The following is a 20,364-nucleotide window of genomic DNA, read 5'->3' as shown; positions in this document are numbered from 1 at the left end:
CTAACTGGTGTCTTTTCAAATGTTTTGTCTTTAGTTTGATTCTTCTTAAACGTTTAGTTTTGCTCTTTTCTCACCTTTTATTCTTTTCTAATGTCTGATTTGATTTCGAAATGTTTTGTCTTTTTAATGTTTAATTGTTTTTTCAAATGTTTTATCGGCTTGTTTGAATTTTTTTTCTTTCCCAATATTTAATTTTTCGATTAAATCTTTAAGGTTTTTCTTTTTAAATGTTTTACCACCTTTTAATGTTTAATTTTCTTTTTAAATGCTTCATTGTATTTTCTGTTTAATTCCTATTTGAAGTTTTATTGTCTTTAAGATGTAATTTTCTAATTAAACATTTAATTTTTTAATTAAATGTTTTGTCTTTTTAAAGGTTTAATAATCTAATTAAATGTTTTGTATTTTTTTAAATGTTTAATATTCTTCTTGTTTAATTGTATTTTTTAAATGTTTAATTATCGAAAATATTTTATCTGTAATTTTTAATATTTGTATTTTAAAAATTTTGTTTAATTTCATAATTACATGTATCTTGTTTAATTATCTAATTCAATATTTTGTCTGTTTAATATAGTTAAACATTAAATACAATTAAATTATATTAAACAGACAAAATATTGAATTAGATAATTAAACAAGATACAATACATGTAATTATGAAATTAAACAAAATTTTTAAAATACAAATATTAAAAATTACAGATAAAATATTTTCGATAATTAAACATTTAAAAAATACTTTTTAATAATAAAACTTTTTAAAAGTTTTATTGTATTAATTTTTTCCCTTTGATTTAATTGCTTTTTGTTATGTAGTTTATTTCTTTAATCTTCTTTTTCTGTCAAGATTTTAACCCCAACCTTAAAAATGAAATAAACCCTTAAATCACAATGAAAATACTTCTGTTGTCACAATCATGAGTTAGTCAATTATTCAGTTTATCAATTCAACTTTATTTGTTTAGCACCTTTTACACAGATGACAAAACTAAACAAGCAAAGAGAAAAAAACTATGCTAAAACTATGATTAAAACTCAAAAACATTTAAAAAAAAAAAAAGATTTAACATGGTAATAAAATATGTTGTGTCCAGGGGATGGAGGGAGTTTATTGAAGTCTTCTTGGGCTCACATGGGAAATCATTTAAAATATAAACTTGATATTCAGTCTAAGGAAACTGCAGAGCGACAGAAGAACCAACAATATCTCCTGTTTTCTCCTTTAATGAGTCGACTCTTCTTGTGCTTTCAGACCAAAGAACTACAGACTCTTCACAACCTGCTCAAACTCTTGGTACAGGACCTCACCACACGGGTCAAGAAGGTTTCCTTCTCATTTCTACTCTGAAGCTCACCTTCTCCTGCTCAAACTGCTGACAAATGTTTCTGCTGCTCTAAAGTCTGGTCTCCAGAACTTCCTAAAAACTCTCAAAGTCTCTTCTGCTGCAGGTTGCTTTGTAGAACTGTTGCAGAAAACCTCACTAAACCACATGGAGGGGCCTCAAGATAGTCGTCCAAATGAAACCGTACAAAAACCAAACTAGCACAACCCAAACGCTAAAGTCTCCTGCAGCCTACCAGAGAACCTCTGAGAACAGAGAATCAGGACAGGAACTCTTACCTTCTGGACAACCAACGTTGGTTCTCAAACAAGAATACAGAATGTGTCTGACCAAAAACCTCTAAAGACTCACTACAGCCAAGATAAAGACACAACTCAGCTGCACCAAATCCACTAATCACTGCACACATTAGCACCATGTGCTAACTGTGGCTAAAGAACCACATTTACCAAGACAACTATCCAGTACAAAGCCCTAAAACACACCAAGAAACACATTAAAGACGATTTTACTGCTGGAAGCTGCAAGCCAACGCCTAAAGAACAAACTAAAGCAACTGGAGCCAAACCCAGTTCAGTGGTGAAGAGAAGCAGAGGAAATGTTTGTCTGCAGCTAAATAAAGCAGGAAGACACTGAGCTGCTCAGGTGTTCCTGATAACACCAAGCAGCCACCTGGACAGCCAATAGGAACACAGCTTACTGGAAGTCCAGAGGGCTGGGTTAGTGAAGGAAATTTAGTTTAAAGTTGAGGCAGAAAGTTAACAAAGAAAGTTGAAAACCACCTTCTGATACCTGAAATCTCTGAGTTTTCACACAAAGAACACCTGAACATGTCAAACTGGTTCCATAGTAGAACCATCATTGTAAAAACGTCATAGTATGGTGTGTTGCTCAAAAAACATTACGACCCGGCTGTCTAGGGTCGCCGAGGAGCAACACAAAAACAGGACAAACGCTGGTTTCCAGGGGGTTAGGCGGCTATTTATTTGAAAGAGTAAGTTTACAACAACACAACATGTGAGCAGAAAAATCACAAAGTCTGTCTTTAGTTCAGCTGAAAATATTAGTTTTTGTCTTTTTTATTGACCAAACTTTTCAGGAAGTAGATGAAGAATAATTAAAGCTCTCATGTAGAAGTCCAACTTATTTTGGATCCTTGTGGAGAGTTTAATCTTAGAGTTTGTACAGCTGTTGAGTTTTTAGAGTCACATGGATTGTTTTGACATTTAATAACCGAGTCCTGAAATAAAATTACAGTTGTGGATTTCTGTCATTTAGTCTGGACTAAACAAATAACAGCAGCATAAATCTCAAACGTCATTATGAGGAGTCTGGATTGAGGTTTCTCACTTGATAATGATCAAAACATGAAATTTAGGTTGGTTTAAAGGAATATTCCACCTTAAATCTTTGAATGTTGACCTAAAAGGTTGGTTTCAGGAAGTATTCCACCTACAAGGTCCTCAAACATCCACCTTAAAGGAACATTCCACCAAAAATCCTTGGACATGCACCTAAAATGTTGGTTTAACCGAGTATTCCATCCAAAATCCTCAAAGAGACCTGAGGGGCTGGTTAAAAGGAATATTCCACCTAAAACCCCAAATATAGACCCGAAAGGGTGGTTTAGAAAAAATCCTTCAATGTAGACCAAAAAAGTTAGTATGGAGGAATATTCCACCTGAAATGTAGACCTGAGAAGTTGGTTCGGAAGAATATACCATCCTAAACATCCTTAAATGTAGACTAAAAGACGGTTTGGAAGAAAATTCCACCTAAAATCCTCCAATGTAGACCTAAAAGGTGAGTTTAATGGTATATTCCACCTAAAATTCACTACTGTAGACCTTGGAGGTTGGTCTGATGGTATATTCCACCCAACATCCTTGAACATAAACTTAAAAAGTTCGTTCAAAGGAATATTCCACCTAAAATCCTTCAATGTAGACCAAAAAATCTTGGTGTAAAGGAGTATTCCACCTTAAATGTAGACCTAAAGGATGGTTTGGAGTAATATTCTACTCTAAAATCTTCCAATGTAGACCTAAAAGGTTGATCTGATGGTATATTCTACCCAACATCCTGGAACATTTACCTAAAAGGTTGGTTTAATGGTATATTCCCAGAAGAACCCTTGAACATTGGGCTTAATGGTATATTCCACCCAAAATACTTGTACATATACCAAGAAGTCAGTGTAAAGGAAATGTAGACCTAAAAGGATTGTTTAAAGGAATATTTAAATGATTATTTTCATTATTTAATAATCTGTTATCAGTCAGAACCCTGGCAAACTTATTTTCATCAGTTTTTTAGTGGAAGTCACAAATAAAGGAGCTCTTGGTTTTTCCCGGCGTTAGTGAGTCAAAAGCTGCTGTTTCAACACAGACATGTTCACATGCATCCACAAACCTCTCAGCACTCAAACACCCACAGACAGGAGGCCGGCTGGACCGAGGCTCGGCGGCGTCCTCAGACCCACGAGTCGGGGAGTCGGTGAACTTGTTGGTCCGGTTTGAAGGCCTCCGTGTGGTCCAGTAGAAGTCCACGTAGTCGGTGTTGGCTTTGAACCGCAGCGACTGGCCACCATCAGGTGGACCGGCTCGTCCTCGTAGGGCTCCTCCTGTAGCCTTGAGGGGACCACAGGAACATTCAGTAGCTGTTGGAGTTCTTCCTGTCAGGCTCGTGGTAGAACGGCTCTGAAGAATCTTGTACTTGTCTTATCTGGAACAATCTAACAGCCTAAACTGTTAACAGCGGTGTAAAGAAGCAAACACACAGGCATAGATTAGGACTCAAACTAGATTTATTTTAGAAAACAAATCAACTTAGAGGCATTTGTTCACACATGTGGCTGAATAGGAGGCCGTCCAATCAGATTTGAGGTCTTCACTCTGTAGGTTGGTTGTTCGGTGAGACTCTTGGACCTCCATCAGCTGACGTGGATGTTTGATGGTCTTCCTCTCTAGTGCCAGATGATTCATCCATGAATTCAGCAGCTACAGACTGAAATGAAGCTCATGCTGCCGTTATTGAATTCCTGTTCCAGATCAAATGTTCAGAGCTCACCTTGAATGCAGCCGTCTGCTGTCTGATAGTTTTTCTCATTGTAGTCTTCAATAAAGTCTTTTTCCTCATGTCAGGATGTGGTGAGACTCTTTCTCAGTCTCTGCAGACGTCCCTCATTGTGCATCTCCAGAGAAGAAACAGAAAAACTGATCACTGCTTCAGCATCACAAACGCTCTCCAGCATTGAGAGTGTTTTAGGAATTCATTCATTGTGTTGTGAACTTTGAAGGAGCAGAAACTTTACAGCTGCCAAAGATATGAGCTCCAATTCTGGATGTTTTAGGAAATCAAGTTCATCAAATGAACACTTGATTATTGCTGATAACGCTCATTAAATTACTGAAGAAATCCAACATAAAAACCTGTAAACTCTCAGGCAGCTTTTGTTAAAGTTTGTCTATAATTCTATCATCATGTTCTGGAACCAGGACTCTACAGAAGTTCCTTCAAACAGATACTTGTGTGTTTCTATTTAAGGCCTCAGGTTTGAACATACAGCAGAGGATTAGAAAGGAGTGATTTTAATATTTAAATCAGTCCAGTAAATGTTTGGCGTGAAAATTATTAAAATTTTGATTTAGATAGATTTGTGTCAAATAATATTGTAGAGTCTCACTTAAATATATCCAAATGAGTTCAGTGTATTTACATTTTATAGAATATTTGATTTCTTAATCTCAATACTGTAGGGTCTGACCCTAAATATTATAATAATGATGTCAATTTAAATAATATTTTAGTGCAGAGTCATAAACTTTAATCAGCTAAACTTGCATAATAAATATCACTGTACAATCTTAACCTGAACATTCATATTATTGAGGTAAATTTACATAAATCATGATATTCTAGAGTCTTAACTGGAATATTTCTAACATTAATCTTTTTGTATTGTGCTGATAAACAACAATAACTCGACTTTCAGATAATATTTGTTGTCTGTGATTGTGAGACTAAATTCCTCCACATTCTGGAACTGGACTGCATTTCCCAAAATGGAAACATGGACAGAATTTAACACTCATGTATCCATGGCAACGCTAACGTTTCTGCTTCTTACCAAAGTTCACAACACAAGTAAAGATTTTAATGTAAAACTTCAGGGATGACTGCTGACCATAAGTATTCTGATCAATACTTCATGATCAATATCAGGACAGATGTTACAACTCCAGCTGTTGCATTAGACTGCAGTTATTCACAGAGAAATTAAAACATCACATTCCTCATGAAAACTAGATGGGACTTTTATTAAATAAAGTGTTGGTGAATAAACAGTGTAAAAAGTGCAAAGCAGCTCCATTAAATCAGGAGATGTGAGACTTCCACAGCATGGATCACCATCTGCTGTGTTGATTCATAGCTGAATGTCAGAATGAACTGAGCTAGAAAAGCTGCTTTGAGCTGCAACATTACGGTCTGACAATCCAACACCATCACAGTTTTCATCTGGTTGTTTTGCTCCAACATGCTGTGAAGTTCAGTTTTTACCTGAATCAATACAGAGATTCTATTTCCAACCAAGACTGGAATAAAAATTAGAATGTTATGAGGTTATTAATGCAACTAAATCCTTTCAGATGGAAGGATTTACTTCTAAGTTCTAATTCAAGTTTCAGTTGGAGCACATTGCATTCACAAAGAAAAACAGCGAAACCTTCATAGCAACATTTAATAAACCTAAAGCTTCCCTGTTGGCTCATTGGTGGAGTTTGTTACTGAGCATCTGAACCTTAAATCCAGTGAGACGACCATCTTCAGTCGAGGCCAGTCAGAGAACTTCAAGACCTTCCATCAGCTGGACCAGATGTGGCATCATCTCCCTCTGAACATCTGGATGACAGGAGAAAAGACAGAAATCAAACACAGATCACAGAAATACAATTTATTCACTTTCATCATTTTATAAAAGTAGCATGAACTTTATTAAAACTTGACAACATCAGTAATGAAAGTAAATGTTTTTATCTTATGTTGAAGCTAAATTTAAAGTCAATTTTAATGACAGTTTATCCTGAGAGGAGTCAGAATGGAGCTTTTTTTTTCCTTTTTAGAATATTCCCTCAAAATAGTCTGTTTATTATTGGCTTTAGAAGCATTTTTCTTTATTTATTTTTAGATACCTCAGACTGATACACTTTGCTGGTTTGCAGATAATTTCATGTACAATGACAATAAAGATCTTCTATTATAACATATTTTGCTAAAACAAGAACTGCAAACCTTCTCAACCATCTCTCAGGCTGCAAAATTCCAACTGCGACCAAGAATTATCTGATGTAGTTATTATTATAATCTTTACTGAACCAGCCCTGGAATTAATAAAAATCTGTATATGGATATGATTTTCTCTGATGGGACCACTATGGAAGCCATAGTAACAATTAACTATCCTTTGAAGGGAAAGATTAGGTCTTCTTCAGGTGGATAAAAAAAATGCTCTCCCTTAAAAAACAAAAAAAAAAACTGCAGACAATAAAGTAAATGTCTTCTGCACTGCACACATACTACACTTTTGTATAACTCTGGATGTCAGAGTAAAGGCAGACAGATCCACCAATCAGCCACAACATTCTGACCACTGACAGCTGAAGAGAACAACATCCATCATCTTGTTCTAATGTAACGTTCTGCTGGGAAACCTTGACGTTCATGTGGATGTTTGACATGTACCACCACCTAAACACTGCAGGACAAACAACCCCCTAGTCTCCATGGCAACAGCAGTCCTTGATGCCAGCTGCCCCCCTCAGCAGGACAAACTTAAAACTGCTCAGGAGTGGTCCGAGGAACACGACAGAGCTAAGCTGTTCACCTGGGTTCCACACTCCCCACATCCAGATCTGATTGAGCATCTGTGGGATGGTCCAGGATCAGCCTGGTCTAGGTAGGACCCACCCTGCAACCCACAGGATCCACAGAATCCACAGGACATCCCCAGAGGTTCTGATGAACCACTGGGTCAGAGGAGTTTTAGCAGCATAAAGGGACCAACACAGTATTAGTCAGGTGGTCAGAATGTTATACTGTTATATTGTCATGCTGATTATATGATCAGTAAATGTTACCATCAATTATAACGTCCACAAAGATCAGGAAAAAAAAAACAAACTATCAGTTCATTCAGAAACTGTGGGGTTAAACCTAAAAACACAGACCTCAACAGCAGTTTGTTTCAAAGCAGAACACCAGCTGGTTTTCACTAAAGAAGCTTTCAGAGCAACAATTAAATGACAGTTTTGTTCTCATTAAGTTCAGAGTCAGCCAAAATAATTGTGAAATTCTAAGTTTGATCAAATCACGATAACTCTGTGTCCTGTTGTAGGATGTTTTCCCAAGAGATGGCGCTACCCTCATGAATGGAGCATCAACAAGTGACGTCTACAACACAACAGAAATGTCTGGAAGCCAGTGGCCACCACTTTGAGCACCTCTTGTAATTGTAGAGGCCAAAGATAACTTTTATTAATCTCGTCATGTCTGAATAAATTTGGTATTGAAATATTTATGCAAGTTTCTTTTCCTGATGTGTGTAAACATTATTTTGGCTGACTCTGTATAATGGGTTTCTGACAGGTCACCAGGTAACATCTTTTTATAATAATGACAAACATACCTGCATTCTACAGGAGTGATTTTCCTCATGTGCAGGTAAAGATGTGTGAGGAGCTTAGAGATGACAGGAGCAGGAGTCATCCTCACTAATTCAGCTTCCACCTAGAAACAGAAAGACCACAAACAAACACACTGATATACTCTCAAACGTTCAACCTCACAGCCTCAAAATATCTGTTTAGGAAGTGTTGTGTTTCTAAATTCTGCTGAAAGCATTGACAGACATTCTCTTACAAAGTTGTGTAAAAAGCAGCCTGTCCTCTGAGCTACTGAGAAATTTTCCTGAACAAAGTTTCTACGTGTAAATCAGCTCAACAAAATCTAAAGCCTCAGTCAGAGATAACAGGTATCGCAAATTATAAAGAACTTTCTTTGTTAACTCAGACTTTCTGCTTCAACCTCACATAAAAAGGGGAGTTTAACTCATCAGGTGACTGAAAATGAACGGCTTGTGCAGTTCTAGATCCAAAAGTAGGATGTTTCAACTCATGTTTTACTACAAATACATGCAGTAATAAATAAATACAATGGCTGCTTGTTAGTTTATTCACTATTAATGTCATTTTATATACTAGATTGAACTTGAGCAGTGGAAGAGAGAAGGAATTTAATGAAATTATGGAGATTCAGAGAGGTAATGTTGCGCAATGTTAAGTTAAGCACAGTTTAATTCAAACCAGCTGAATGTTAAACTTCAGTGCAGCTCAACGGGTTTCAGTTAACCTTAAAGTAAAATAACTTTTTTAAAAGCTAAAATACACAGCAGAGAAATACAGGTTGAGAAGGGCATTCTACTAATGACGAACAGCTGCAGCAGCAACTAACACAGGTGTTCAGCGGTAAGTTAGCCACCTGTTAATTAGCCCGCTAGCTAACTTAGCCGCTTAGCTAGCTAACGCGTCCGGACCAACTGCTCAAACACGACAAAACACAACTCTTCACAATTCGCTGACTTAACGTACAATAAAACAACGCTACTGGTTAGAAGCATTTATCTTCTTACCGTGTTTTAGTCCAAAAACAAGGTCAACAGCAGCCAGAGATGCTACCAGACGTGCCGACCATAGATATACATAGACTACACACGTTAGCGCGCTGTCTTCTATATTATCTATGGTCTGACCAATCGCTGCTCTCTGGCTCCGCCCTCTGAGAATCTTGTTGTCGTTTGGCTCCACACTTGCTGATGACCACTTCCGGTCTCAGAAAATGAAAAAACTGACCTTTTTTCGTTTCTGTCTCTTACTGATTTTACTTTCTTGTTATTCTAAATATGAAACGAAAATCAAAGCATTTTCTAAAAAAGTCGTCTATCCCTTTTTGATCATGAAAAGGAAAAACACCTTGTATTTCTATTTTAATTTTGGTATTTTAAAACGAAAATCAAATAACCACTCGTTTTTTGTTTTTCAATACCCGTTTCAGAACGGAAAATCCAATTACCAGATCCGTACATGGACCCACCACACACACCTTTGACACACTTCCACACATTATTTGAGGAGCAGCGAAAACCTGGTCGTGCCAAACTATTTTACATCTGGCGTGAAGCTCTCCAGCAAACTGCAGCGTCGGATGAAGAGTCCAGCCACTCGTCTGGCCCGGATTCTGCCACAAGCGCGGATGAAGCCGATCTTATCGAAGGAACTGATCATTCCAGTGACATGTAAGTCTGTATTCATGAGAAGTTGTTTGTTTTGAGTTGGAGAAAAGTAAAGAAAGTATAATATACATGTAACGCCGCCGAAAGCATTCCGCGCAAAATACGCATCATTTTTACAAGTCATGTGCTGCGCACAGCTAACGTACCACGTAACTTTTTCTGTGTGCAGCATTTACAATGTTGGGAAGGAGGAGGAGGAGGAAGAGGAGAGAATGGAGGTCTCCTGCTGTCCTGGTACCCCAGCGAGATGTAGAGGGACAGACCGGCCTCCAGCCAGGAGACGCTGCAGCAGCCGCTCCACCAGCGAGCGCTCCGGGCCAGAGGCGCTCCCTACAGCTGGCTGGAAAACTGAGAAGGAACCTGACAGCTTACCTTCTCTGCCACATTTCCTGCCGAAAAGGAGGCCAGGTGTCCAGCCACCTCTGTCAGAATATGTGGACAGCCCTTCTCCATCAGACCTGTCCAAGTACTTGGACCAGGAGACCATCAAAATACTGTTTCTGATTCAACTCAGTAAAAACGATTTTCTTTTATTTTCAAATGCACTTTTTATGGTCTGACCATGGTTTTGTACATAAAATATGTGTGTTCATAAGTATCTGGCACACTTAAAAATTTGATTGCACTATTGTAAATAATTTGTTTTGATGTTGATGTCTCCTTGCAAATTTTGCAGTTTTGTTTATTTTCGTTTTTTTTACAGGTTACAAAATTGACCATATCTCAAAAAGCAAATTATGTACAGACTCCAAATAAATTTCCTGTGGTTCCAAAGGATATTGTGCAACTTTTTTACATTTACAAATTTGAGGGATACAGCTATGCAATTTCTGTATTTTGAAATATATGTGAAAAAAACAAAAACGATTTTCATTTTTTTAAGGTTTATTGCACTTTTAAGCAATTTTTTGTAGTAGTTAAGACATAAGTCAATACATATTATTAAAATTTGGGATATCAGGGTTATTTTGATGTAAAGCAAATAAAAATACTCCAAAAAATGGCACTACAGCATGTAAAAATGTAAAAATATGTCCTGGCGGACTTGCACAATGGTGGGTCTTAAAGGGTTAAATGACATTCCTGTCAGAAAATCTTGCATTCCTTTATCATTCAGATACAATTCCCCTTTTGTTTCCCTTAGGTAATTCTAAAGAAATCATCTTGTCAGTCCAAACCCTGTGTTTATTATGGCTGCATTGATCAATCAAATGGACATTTTCATGATTCATTGTGTATTATTTTCTGCACAATTTCTCCAGAATTCAACCTGACATACTTCTTCATTGATTCGTTGATTGAAAGTTCTGTGGGTTGGAACGATATGTGACAGCACAGCTCGAGATTGCAATAACGAAAAACATCAGTAGGCTGCTACTTGTTAAGAGGATGGATTTTTTACGTCTGGCAAAACACGCCTGACCTTGCCTGCAGGAGAGTGAGGGCACACGGACACAAGATGGCAACAGAATCTGCTGTGTAGAACAAGATTTGGGTCCTTGCAGTTATTAAAAATGGATAGCTTCTCTTGCTCAGATATGAAAAGCTACAGTTGCAGACTTTGAATTCACTGATTTTAAGAGTACTTAGTATTGCACCTGTGGGGCTGACAAAGGGCAGATAAAGAGAAGAATTCTTAAAAGTGAAGCAGAGGCAGAGATATTCTTACTTTCAGTACTCAGCAGCATCTTTCAATAGATGCTGTTAAAGTTTTACGTCCCTGGCCGAAAACATGACCCTGATGTTATAACACTGATGCCACAATTATAGTACACAACGGATACAGACCAACGAGGCTTAACACCATCTGAAAATGTGAGCTGAGCGCTCCTCACGACTTCTAAACAGAGTTTGTGTGTAAAAGTAAAGCCGACCACGACTGAGCCACAATATAAAAGGTCTCATTTATTAATTTATTACACAGCATATTTGTTAATAAAACATCTGCAAAAAATAAAATCAACCTCACTCTCTAGATCCTGTGTTATAAGGGTATATGCGACCAAGGTAATTTTAAAGCACAAAAGCATCACTGACTTTCTTTGCATAGACTGCACCATTAGTTTCCATCAGACACTCATATCAGCTTAACAAGGCCACACAGTACAAAGCACTTTACTGACCCCATTTAATTTGCTATCCTCTAGAGTTTACTTACCCATGGGCCTCTTCTGTTTGGACTCCTCTTTGTAAATGGAAGGTAAGAGCATGACTAATTGCGCTAATTGACCTGAACTCTTTTTGAATGATAGTTTAGTTGCCACTCGGCAGCTTTTATAAACAGTTTTATACAGAGTGAAGTTTAAAGGGCTATCTCAATCCTTTGGAGGCCACAATGCTACATATTTCTATATTCTCCTCCCAGTGTTTTCTCATTTGTCAATGGAAAGTTTTTCTCTATTATATTTACAAGCTGAGGTCAAAGAAAAGATAAAATATTCCAAAAATACACCATAGCTGATTTTGCTCTTCTAAGTTGGTCCATAGAGTAAACGATGAAGAGAGCATGAGGTTATGAGCTATCTACCTAGCCGCCTCGGGTGCACATCAAATTAACAAATGCCATAATCCCTACAAATAATCCCTCAAGTAATCACCGTAATTCATAGTTCTTTGAGTTCATTTCAATGTCAGTGTTTATTTACATAATCAAGTTTGGGGAAAAAAATGCTATAAACATGATGGAAGGTGTTTCTAATCATTCTATCCAGTAATTCAGGAGACAGATATAATTCTTACCTCATATGAAGAAAAAAAGAAACGAAATTCAGCCTAAGGCATTAATTGAGTTCACCGATGCCGCCAGCAAACGTCCATGTAATTACATTTACTCAAAATTCAAGAGATTTTGTTTTATAAGATCAGACCTGTGTTTCCATTTAGTCTTTTAGTTTTAATCAACCTGTGGAAAAAAGTGGTCTACTGCAAATTCAATTATGAATAAAAGTGTTCACCTTAAAAACACACCAAATAAAGAAACATGTCATCAGAATAACACATCATTTCATCTTATCCAGAGTCCAGAATTATCCTCATCAAGTGATGTACCATCTGAAGTGGGAAGAAAGGCTAAAATCTAGTTTGCTTCAACTCTAGATTTTCAGTAAAATTAGATAGAAAAGCAGACTAACTCAGGAAAAGAACTGCATTTTTCTTGATGTGTTGATAGTAAGGATGTCTGAGGCTCAAGAGAAAGACAAAATCATTTAAAAACATTTTCACACATTTTGTGTCCATCTTGTCAAGTTATTCAAAGTAGAGGTTCATGTTTAGGTCCAGAAATCCCAGAAATCTGCAGAGATATCAAGCGAATCACTCATGAAGAGGTCTTTAGTTCCACCAGTGAGTCCATAGCGTCCCAGTCTGAGCTCCTGCCAGCTCTCCTGTCCACCGTGTCGGGCCACGTTCATGATTAAGTGCAGTTTCTTTTTCAAAGGGGTCCGGAGGAAGCAGCACCTGTCAAGTGGTGTACTTCAGCTTAGGTGTCTGTGAATTACACGAGAGGCTGGAGAGAGAAGGAATCCCAGTGGTAGTCGCGGTGCCTTGGCTCTCCACAAACATCGGGTCCAGACAAGCAACTTTGGCAGCAAAAAACGCGTGAATACAGTGAAGCACGGCGAAGAGGTTCGAGAACTCCAGCTCCTGAAAGATCAAAACACTAATCAATACTCAAGTCACACACAAGTTATTCAACCTCTACGACCTTGTTGATTTGGAAATCTTGTTGACTGATTAAACATCTCACATTTAATTACCTTTGCTTCAATAGATTTGGAGTCTTGATTTTGGAATAAAAATTTAATTTTGCTTTTTCCATCATCAGATGATCCTTTAAGTTGGGAGAACTTGTATCTCCACAGGACTGCCTGAAATGAAAGATTACATCAATGTAGTTTTAAAAACGCTCACACAGAAAAAGCAACTATATATCTTTATTTACACCAACCCAATTTGTGAAATCTTTCTTGTGTCACTGTTTTATGAATAATTCATGTTAAAACCCACATGGATCCAGTGAGAAATGGGGCACGTCAGCAGATCAACCAGATAGCGGCTGTTGTGAGGTATAAACGTGTTATTTTTGCCATTGGGAAATTTAACCAGCCGCAGCAATTTCACTTGAAATAGCAGAGCTTCAGTGATTCAATTAGCGCTGAAGTGAATAAACAAAAGCTGCACAGTGACTCGGTTTCCAGACTCCTCAGGTAGACGGCGAGCCACACTTTCCACATGAATCTGTCTAAGTGATGCATACACTGCTGCACTGTGCAAACTGCCCCTGCTGCTGTAATTGTGGCTGCAACACCAGTCTGATTAAATGTGCCATGAGAAGTAAAGTTTAACAAACCATACACAAGATATTTTCTTTGTCAGCCAGATATTCGTGAAGCGTTATCGGGGTGTAACAGGAGGAGTGTCGCCTCATCTGCTCTGCCTTTAAAATTCAATCCGACTGCTGCTAACCTTGTCAGAGGTGCTGATATCACCATCTCCTTCATGTCAGTCACAAGCACTTTTTATTTCATCTGCAACGAAGACTCAGAAGAAATTCATTTCATCTTAAGGCAACACTCTCACGAGACCAGACTGCACAGCTCATATTTCTGTTGCAGTATGTAATTAAGTACACTTTATACTACTTTATGTTTCTACTATATTACTACTGGACATTCTGTACCCTCTTTCTGTCAGTTAATTAACACATGTATTTGATAGCTGCAGTATTTACACACTAAGAGTATCAAAACCTGCATCGAGTCAGTTAAACAAATTCACACTTTCCTATAGAGTTAAATGCAAAATGAATTAACTAAATCAGCTCCATATCGACCAACTGCAACATTAAATAATCATCTATTATTTAATATATCATAACATGACTAGCCTGTATAGTGAGAACTGTCATGTCTGATACTGTAAAAGCAAATGTTATTCATTTCTTTTTAACTACACTACCGTTCAAAAGTTTGGGGTCACCCAGAAAAAACTCACACTTTTATTCATGTGCTAACATAATTGAAAAAGGGTTTTCTAATCATCAGTTAGCCCTTCAACACCATTAGCTAACACAATGTAGCATTAGAACACAGGAGTGATGGTTGCTGGAAATGTTCCTCTGTACCTCTATGTAGATATTCCATTAAAAATCAGCTGTTTCCATGAGAGAAATGAACTAACAAGAAAGATCACAAGAGAGATCACAAAAAACTGCTTCCTTTTTGAAAATAAGGACATTTCTAAGCAACTCCAAACTTTTGAACGGTAGTATATATTTCGCACATTTGATTTTTCCTAATTTCAGATACAGCATTTTATTTCTAGCACAATTCAAAGTGCTGCTTCCTCCTACTGACTGTGAAAACAACTAACAGAGTGACCCACAATAATCTGAGGAATCTTATTAGCAAGTTAGAAATACATTTAGTCGAAGACAGTGATGGATTTAAAAAGAAAAGGATCAATTCCCAAACCTGCTGGAAGTCAGTGCAAAGTTTAAAGAATGGCTGTTATGTGTTCAGCCTTTCTTTTTCTGGTGAGCCCCTTTATGTGTTTTAAGGTTTTTATGGCCTGTACTATAGAGGAGGATTTGAAGTTAGTGAGTTAACTTCAGGTTTTACACTGAGTTTTCAGGGTTACGACGGTGTTTCACTTCTTACTTTTTCACTTAATGATGCACGAGTGGCCTTCTGAGTTCAAATCTGACTCGTTGGATTTTGAATAGGAACAAATTACCATCAAAAAACTGCATGCTGGTCTTACACTTTGAATTTTTTATTTTAATGTGTGTTACATCACTGCAGTAACACGGTGTACAGTATTTTATGTCAATCAGAAAAGTACTTTCCTGCACAAATTATAGGCGTATTATTTTGAGTGGGCTTTCTAATGCAAGAAATTGTCAAATTTACATTAACTGCTTAATTTTGTTTCCTCAGTTTGTGTATCTGAGCATTCAGAGTCTTTACTGAGTGGTTTAAAACATCATCTGATATATTAAAATGTTTTCCTTAATATACTTTATGTTTTCATTTATTTAAAAGATTGTACTCTAAGTGCCTATAACATTTATCCATTTACCCATTCATTTATTCTGTCACATCACAAATTAGTTGGACCTTTGGACTGTTAAAAGGCAGGCAGGCATGACAAGAACATGTAGACTCCATACAGCAAGGCTGGCACTCAGTTGTCTGTGCTGTGATCCACGCTTTACATACTATAAATAATTATGCAGTACATGCCTTGCAGCTTGAAGATCCTCGGCTCGCCTGGGCCCGGGATCTTTCTGCATGGAGTTTGCATGTTCCCCCTGTACATGTGTGGGTTTTCTCCGGGTACTCCGGCTTCCTCCCACAGTCCAAAAACATGCTGAGGTTAAATGATAACTCTAAATTGTCCATAGGTGTGAATGTGAGTGTGCTTGTTCATCTCTATATGTAGTCCTGTGATAGACTGGTAATCTGTCCAGGGTGTCTCCTGCCTTCACCATAAGTCACCTGGGAGAGACTCCAGCCCCCCTGCGACCATAAGGAGGATTAAGTGGTGTATAGATATTAGATAGTTGGATGTCTTGCTTGTTTTTAATGTTCTAATTAAGATTTTTATATAGAAACGCTGCTTCTGATAACTGGAAACGTGGTGGAGCGTCTCACTGGGTCCTGAGCCAGCAGATTATTGCTCTACTTGTCGAACAGAGTTATTTTTGAGCTGTTTCCGACTGAAACCAATCCTGACATGGTTTTGAAATTTGCCAACAGCAGCTTTTAATTACAGAGTAATCCCAGCCTGTGTATTGTCTGCAATTACAGTTTACATATGGATTGTGCTATGTGCATTTCCCTCTATAAACAATGCTCTGGCAACGTTTTTATCATCCTTAGGGGACATTGTTGCTTCACATCACAGGAATTAGGGCCAGAATCTTAGAGAACAATATGGCAGTGCTTGTGTCCTGCTCATCCACATAATGTGCACCAGTGGAGTCGTCTGCGTGGCTCTCAGACTTGGGGAAAGGCCAAAACGAACTGCAGGCAGGAGTGAGAGGTTTGAGCTGGGGGGAACCAGCCGTCAAAACAAATGTGCTCATACTCCCAAAATGCACACAGTGCAGAATAAGTTAGCAGAGCCAAAAAAAAAGGAAAAGAAAAGGGGAAGCTTTGGCGTCGTGATTAGCTTCATCACACTGCCTACAATACTGTTGTCTGAAATCTCCTACTGAAAGGATCTATTCCATATTTGTATTGATGATAAAGGACTGTCCTTCACTCACCTTTGAAGCGGCATCAAAGCACACAAAGCCCATGCTGAAGTCAATTGTGAGTCCCATAAGGTGGCTCTCCATGATACAGGCGTACGTTTTACACTGCAGAACAAGAGAACACGTTGTTACCCACAAGAGCTACACGAGGATACAAAAGCAAGTTTTTTTGCTCTGCTGAAAACGTCACATGAACATTATCAATCTTTGTGCTCAAACAACCGAGCTGGAACCGCGTGTCAGATTAAAATCCTCACAATTCCCTGCATGTTTCCTACTGCTCAGGTGCAGACCTGTATCCTCTCCACTTCCAGGAACGTGGCCATCTGAAAAGCCTTTTCCCAGATCAGCAGCTCGCACTCCAGCTCCACGCTGAAGAACATGTCCTCCCCGGTCTCCGTCTGGACGCTGAAACAGTGCTTCCTCTTGTCCAGAAGGTCGTTGTCCTGAGATAACAGAGCACAGAACCATACTGATCAGGTACAGATGGGCAGAGTGACGAGCAGATAAGACCAAACAACAGCCAAGACAGCCCTCTGAAGCATATGACTAATGCATATTAACAGACAATGTTTAACTCTAATGCACCTTCTTATTCTTCCATGTAACCTAAATAGCCCATCACAATGGCACAGTAAGGTCATCCATTGGATATGTGAATCTATATGAATGAAGTTTGCCATAATGAGTTTCGAGATAATGAAATGCAGATAAATTCTCACTATCAAATTCAAAGTGACCTCGAACCTGCAGAAAATTAAAAAAATGAAATCTGAACCCTGAGTGTCTCTGTGGGATTGGAGAAGAACGCATCCAAATAAATAAGGGAGTTATATAAGTCCATTCCTCAGATTGTGCTACTTGATATTCTCTGCATGTACCTGGTGTGAGAGATGCTCATCTAAATGCTCAGAGAAGGAAATAAAAAAAACACTGTCATACCTTTAAAATCTTGCACATTATCTCGTACACGGTAAAGCTTTTCTCTGCTCTGGTCCAGTCCCATGTTGTCACCTGGAAATGTCACAGAGATTTTATGTTTGATGTGACACTAACGTTATACAGATAACTTATTACAAACACTTTATACATTTTAAAAATACAAATATTTGCTGAGCCGTGCTCCTCTTAGTAATAAGATGTATGCTCAGTATACAGTGAGAACGTGGACAGATTTACTGCTTTATTTATTTTATGCTTTATTTATTGCTGTCAGAAACCATTTTTTTAAAGAACCTTGTGGGTTTGTCAAATGTTGCTGGTTATTTATCTTTTGGATGGTTCCCTGTGCAACTGTGTATATAGATGACAGTAGGAACAAACTGCACCTAGAACTGTAGCTAAGTGAAAAATCTGGAAAAACCCCTGAAAAGTAACTTTGATGATGATCTGTGTAAAACACTGTTTGTGCACTGCAGAGTAGAGATTTGTCCTGTTATTATACTACAATATTACGGCTAAAAGGGAAATTGAATTATTATTAGTCCTAGTGTAATCTTGTGCATGCATACTTTAGAAACTTGCATACTATTACTTTACTGTTTGCATTTTCAAACACTACATTTTACAAGAGAAAATTATATGAGGATGAAGAATAATTAATAATAATAAAACCTAAAGCAGGGCTGCACAGTGGATTGGTGGTTAGCACTTTCGCCTTGCAGCTAGAAGATCTCCGGTTCGCGTCCCCGCCTTCGTGAGATCTTTCTGCATGGAGTTTGCATGTTCTCCCTGTGCATACGTGGGTTTTCTCCAGGTAGTCCAGCTTCCTCCCAAAGTCCAAAGACATGCTGAGGTTAACTGGTGATTCTAAATTGTCTGTAGGTGTGAATGCAAGTGTGATTGTTTGACCCTACTTTGTTTGACCCTACACTGCTTTAACCCTAACGAGGATTAAGTGGTGTATAGATGATGGATGGATGTAAACATAAAGCTATTTATTGCAAAGTCTAGCTGAAGTTCCTGGAGTATAAAACCAATGAACAGTGCAGCAATCATTACTCTAAAATGCAAGATGATGTAGGTATTTTTGTAATGTAACCATTAACTACAGAATGATGTACTAGTCAGCTAATGACATGAAATGTTATGTTCCCACTGTAGATCGTAGGTTTTTCTGTTTTCAGTTTTGCAATGATTCAAAAAAGAGAGACCACCTTCCATACGCTTCATATAGAGACCATCATTCTTAATAGACCTCAGCCATCCAGACCATTTTGGCATGTGGACTGGACAGGATCTGTTTGGAGGCGGGGTTTATCGATGCTCAATTATTGATGAATGGCTGTTAAATTCAAATGCCATCCTGCCACATGAAGGGAAATATTCGTCACAGGTAACTACTCTTGAATAATCAAGACGCGTGTCTTGACTGCTGAACACACGGGCTCATATATTCCACCGTTCACCCACATTAGCATTTTCCATTTATATCAGCACATTCACACTGAGCAGGCAATTTCAGTTATCTATCAATCTCTTCCCATCTCCAGTACCATCGACAGCTTATCCCTCTTGTCATAATCACCTAAGTGGTTGGCAGAATGTAAACAGATTTAATGATCACCATCAATCACGCGGAAGATCAATGTGGTACAAATGATTACGAGTGAGCCGCTTCCTTTTTTTTTAACCAACAGGAAAGCGTTTTCTCTCTCAAAAATACATTAGCATCATATGAAGAATGCCCCCATGGAGCTGAGCAATTCAAACACATGAAGTCGATATAAGAAAAATGCAGATCGAGTGAGAAACTTACAGGAGGTGCTGAAAACTTGAAGAGTGAGGAACCCCTCAAAGCGAGGAACTTTGGTGAATACATTCGGTCCTGAACGGAGTCCTGCTCCTTCTCATCGACCCAGCCCATGTAGATAATCTACCAAGGGGTGAAGGACACACAAAAGGGCATCAAAATATGGTATTTTGTGTCTGTAAAATCAATTAGAAAGTTGCTTTGCTTATCTCATTAGATTCGGTATTAAGACATTTGTCATATTTAACCTCTTTTTCTACCTCCAGGAAGAGTTTCTGAGAAGCTGTGGGTTTTTACAAGGCTTTAATCGCATTAGTCTGTCCACTTAAACTGAAGGACATTTTCAGCCTGGTTATACTGAACTGAAACGTTCAGTTATCAGCGCTTTTCTGTTTGCCTTCTTCTGCCCTGTAAACATGCAGTGTATTAACTGGAGGAGAGAAAGAGCAAATCCATTCAAATCAAGCTGACCTTTACATCAACAAAGAAAATGGTACAAAAGGGAGTCTGAATGATCACAAGCTGCCCAAACCAAATTTTAGCCACCTAAATAGAACTTTCAAAACAACTGTTTTCTGATTTACAGGGTGTTACGTGTTGGACTGTTTCTTGGCCAGGACTAGTTGCCAGGCAACCAGTGAAGACTCCAGGAAGTGGCTGG

The 20,364-nt window shown here is 38.1% G+C and overlaps 1 protein-coding gene and 1 long non-coding RNA gene across 4 annotated transcripts in view; both read right to left on the bottom strand.

Moving 5' to 3' along the window:
* Positions 1 to 1,915: 1,915 nt before the first annotated feature.
* Positions 1,916 to 9,297, bottom strand: LOC129349735 (uncharacterized). The gene is made up of 5 exons (XR_008602848.1): positions 9,034 to 9,297; positions 8,032 to 8,132; positions 4,416 to 6,248; positions 3,327 to 4,352; positions 1,916 to 3,027 (listed from the first exon to the last, which is right to left on the bottom strand). It is a non-coding gene; the product is annotated as an uncharacterized LOC129349735 (long non-coding RNA).
* Positions 9,298 to 11,578: 2,281 nt separating this feature from the next.
* sntg1 (syntrophin, gamma 1) overlaps positions 11,579 to 20,364 on the bottom strand; it is a 41,239-nt gene continuing 32,453 nt past the window's right edge. For 2 of the 3 annotated variants that reach the window (XM_023283680.3, XM_055014653.1), the window contains 6 exons: positions 19,710 to 19,826; positions 17,894 to 17,965; positions 17,245 to 17,397; positions 16,964 to 17,056; positions 13,449 to 13,559; positions 11,579 to 13,335 (listed from right to left, as the gene is read on the bottom strand). In XM_023283680.3, the coding sequence (XP_023139448.1) occupies positions 13,153 to 13,335; positions 13,449 to 13,559; positions 16,964 to 17,056; positions 17,245 to 17,397; positions 17,894 to 17,965; positions 19,710 to 19,826 (729 nt within the window). In that variant the 3' untranslated portion in view covers positions 11,579 to 13,152. The other variant, XM_055014654.1, reaches the window with a different exon arrangement.

The sequence above is a fragment of the Amphiprion ocellaris genome, chromosome 10, assembly GCF_022539595.1.
Source record: "Amphiprion ocellaris isolate individual 3 ecotype Okinawa chromosome 10, ASM2253959v1, whole genome shotgun sequence".
NCBI classification, from domain to species: Eukaryota; Metazoa; Chordata; class Actinopteri; family Pomacentridae; genus Amphiprion; species Amphiprion ocellaris.
Note: the sequence above shows the minus strand (reverse complement) of the source record. Positions and strands in the feature narration are given on the sequence as shown.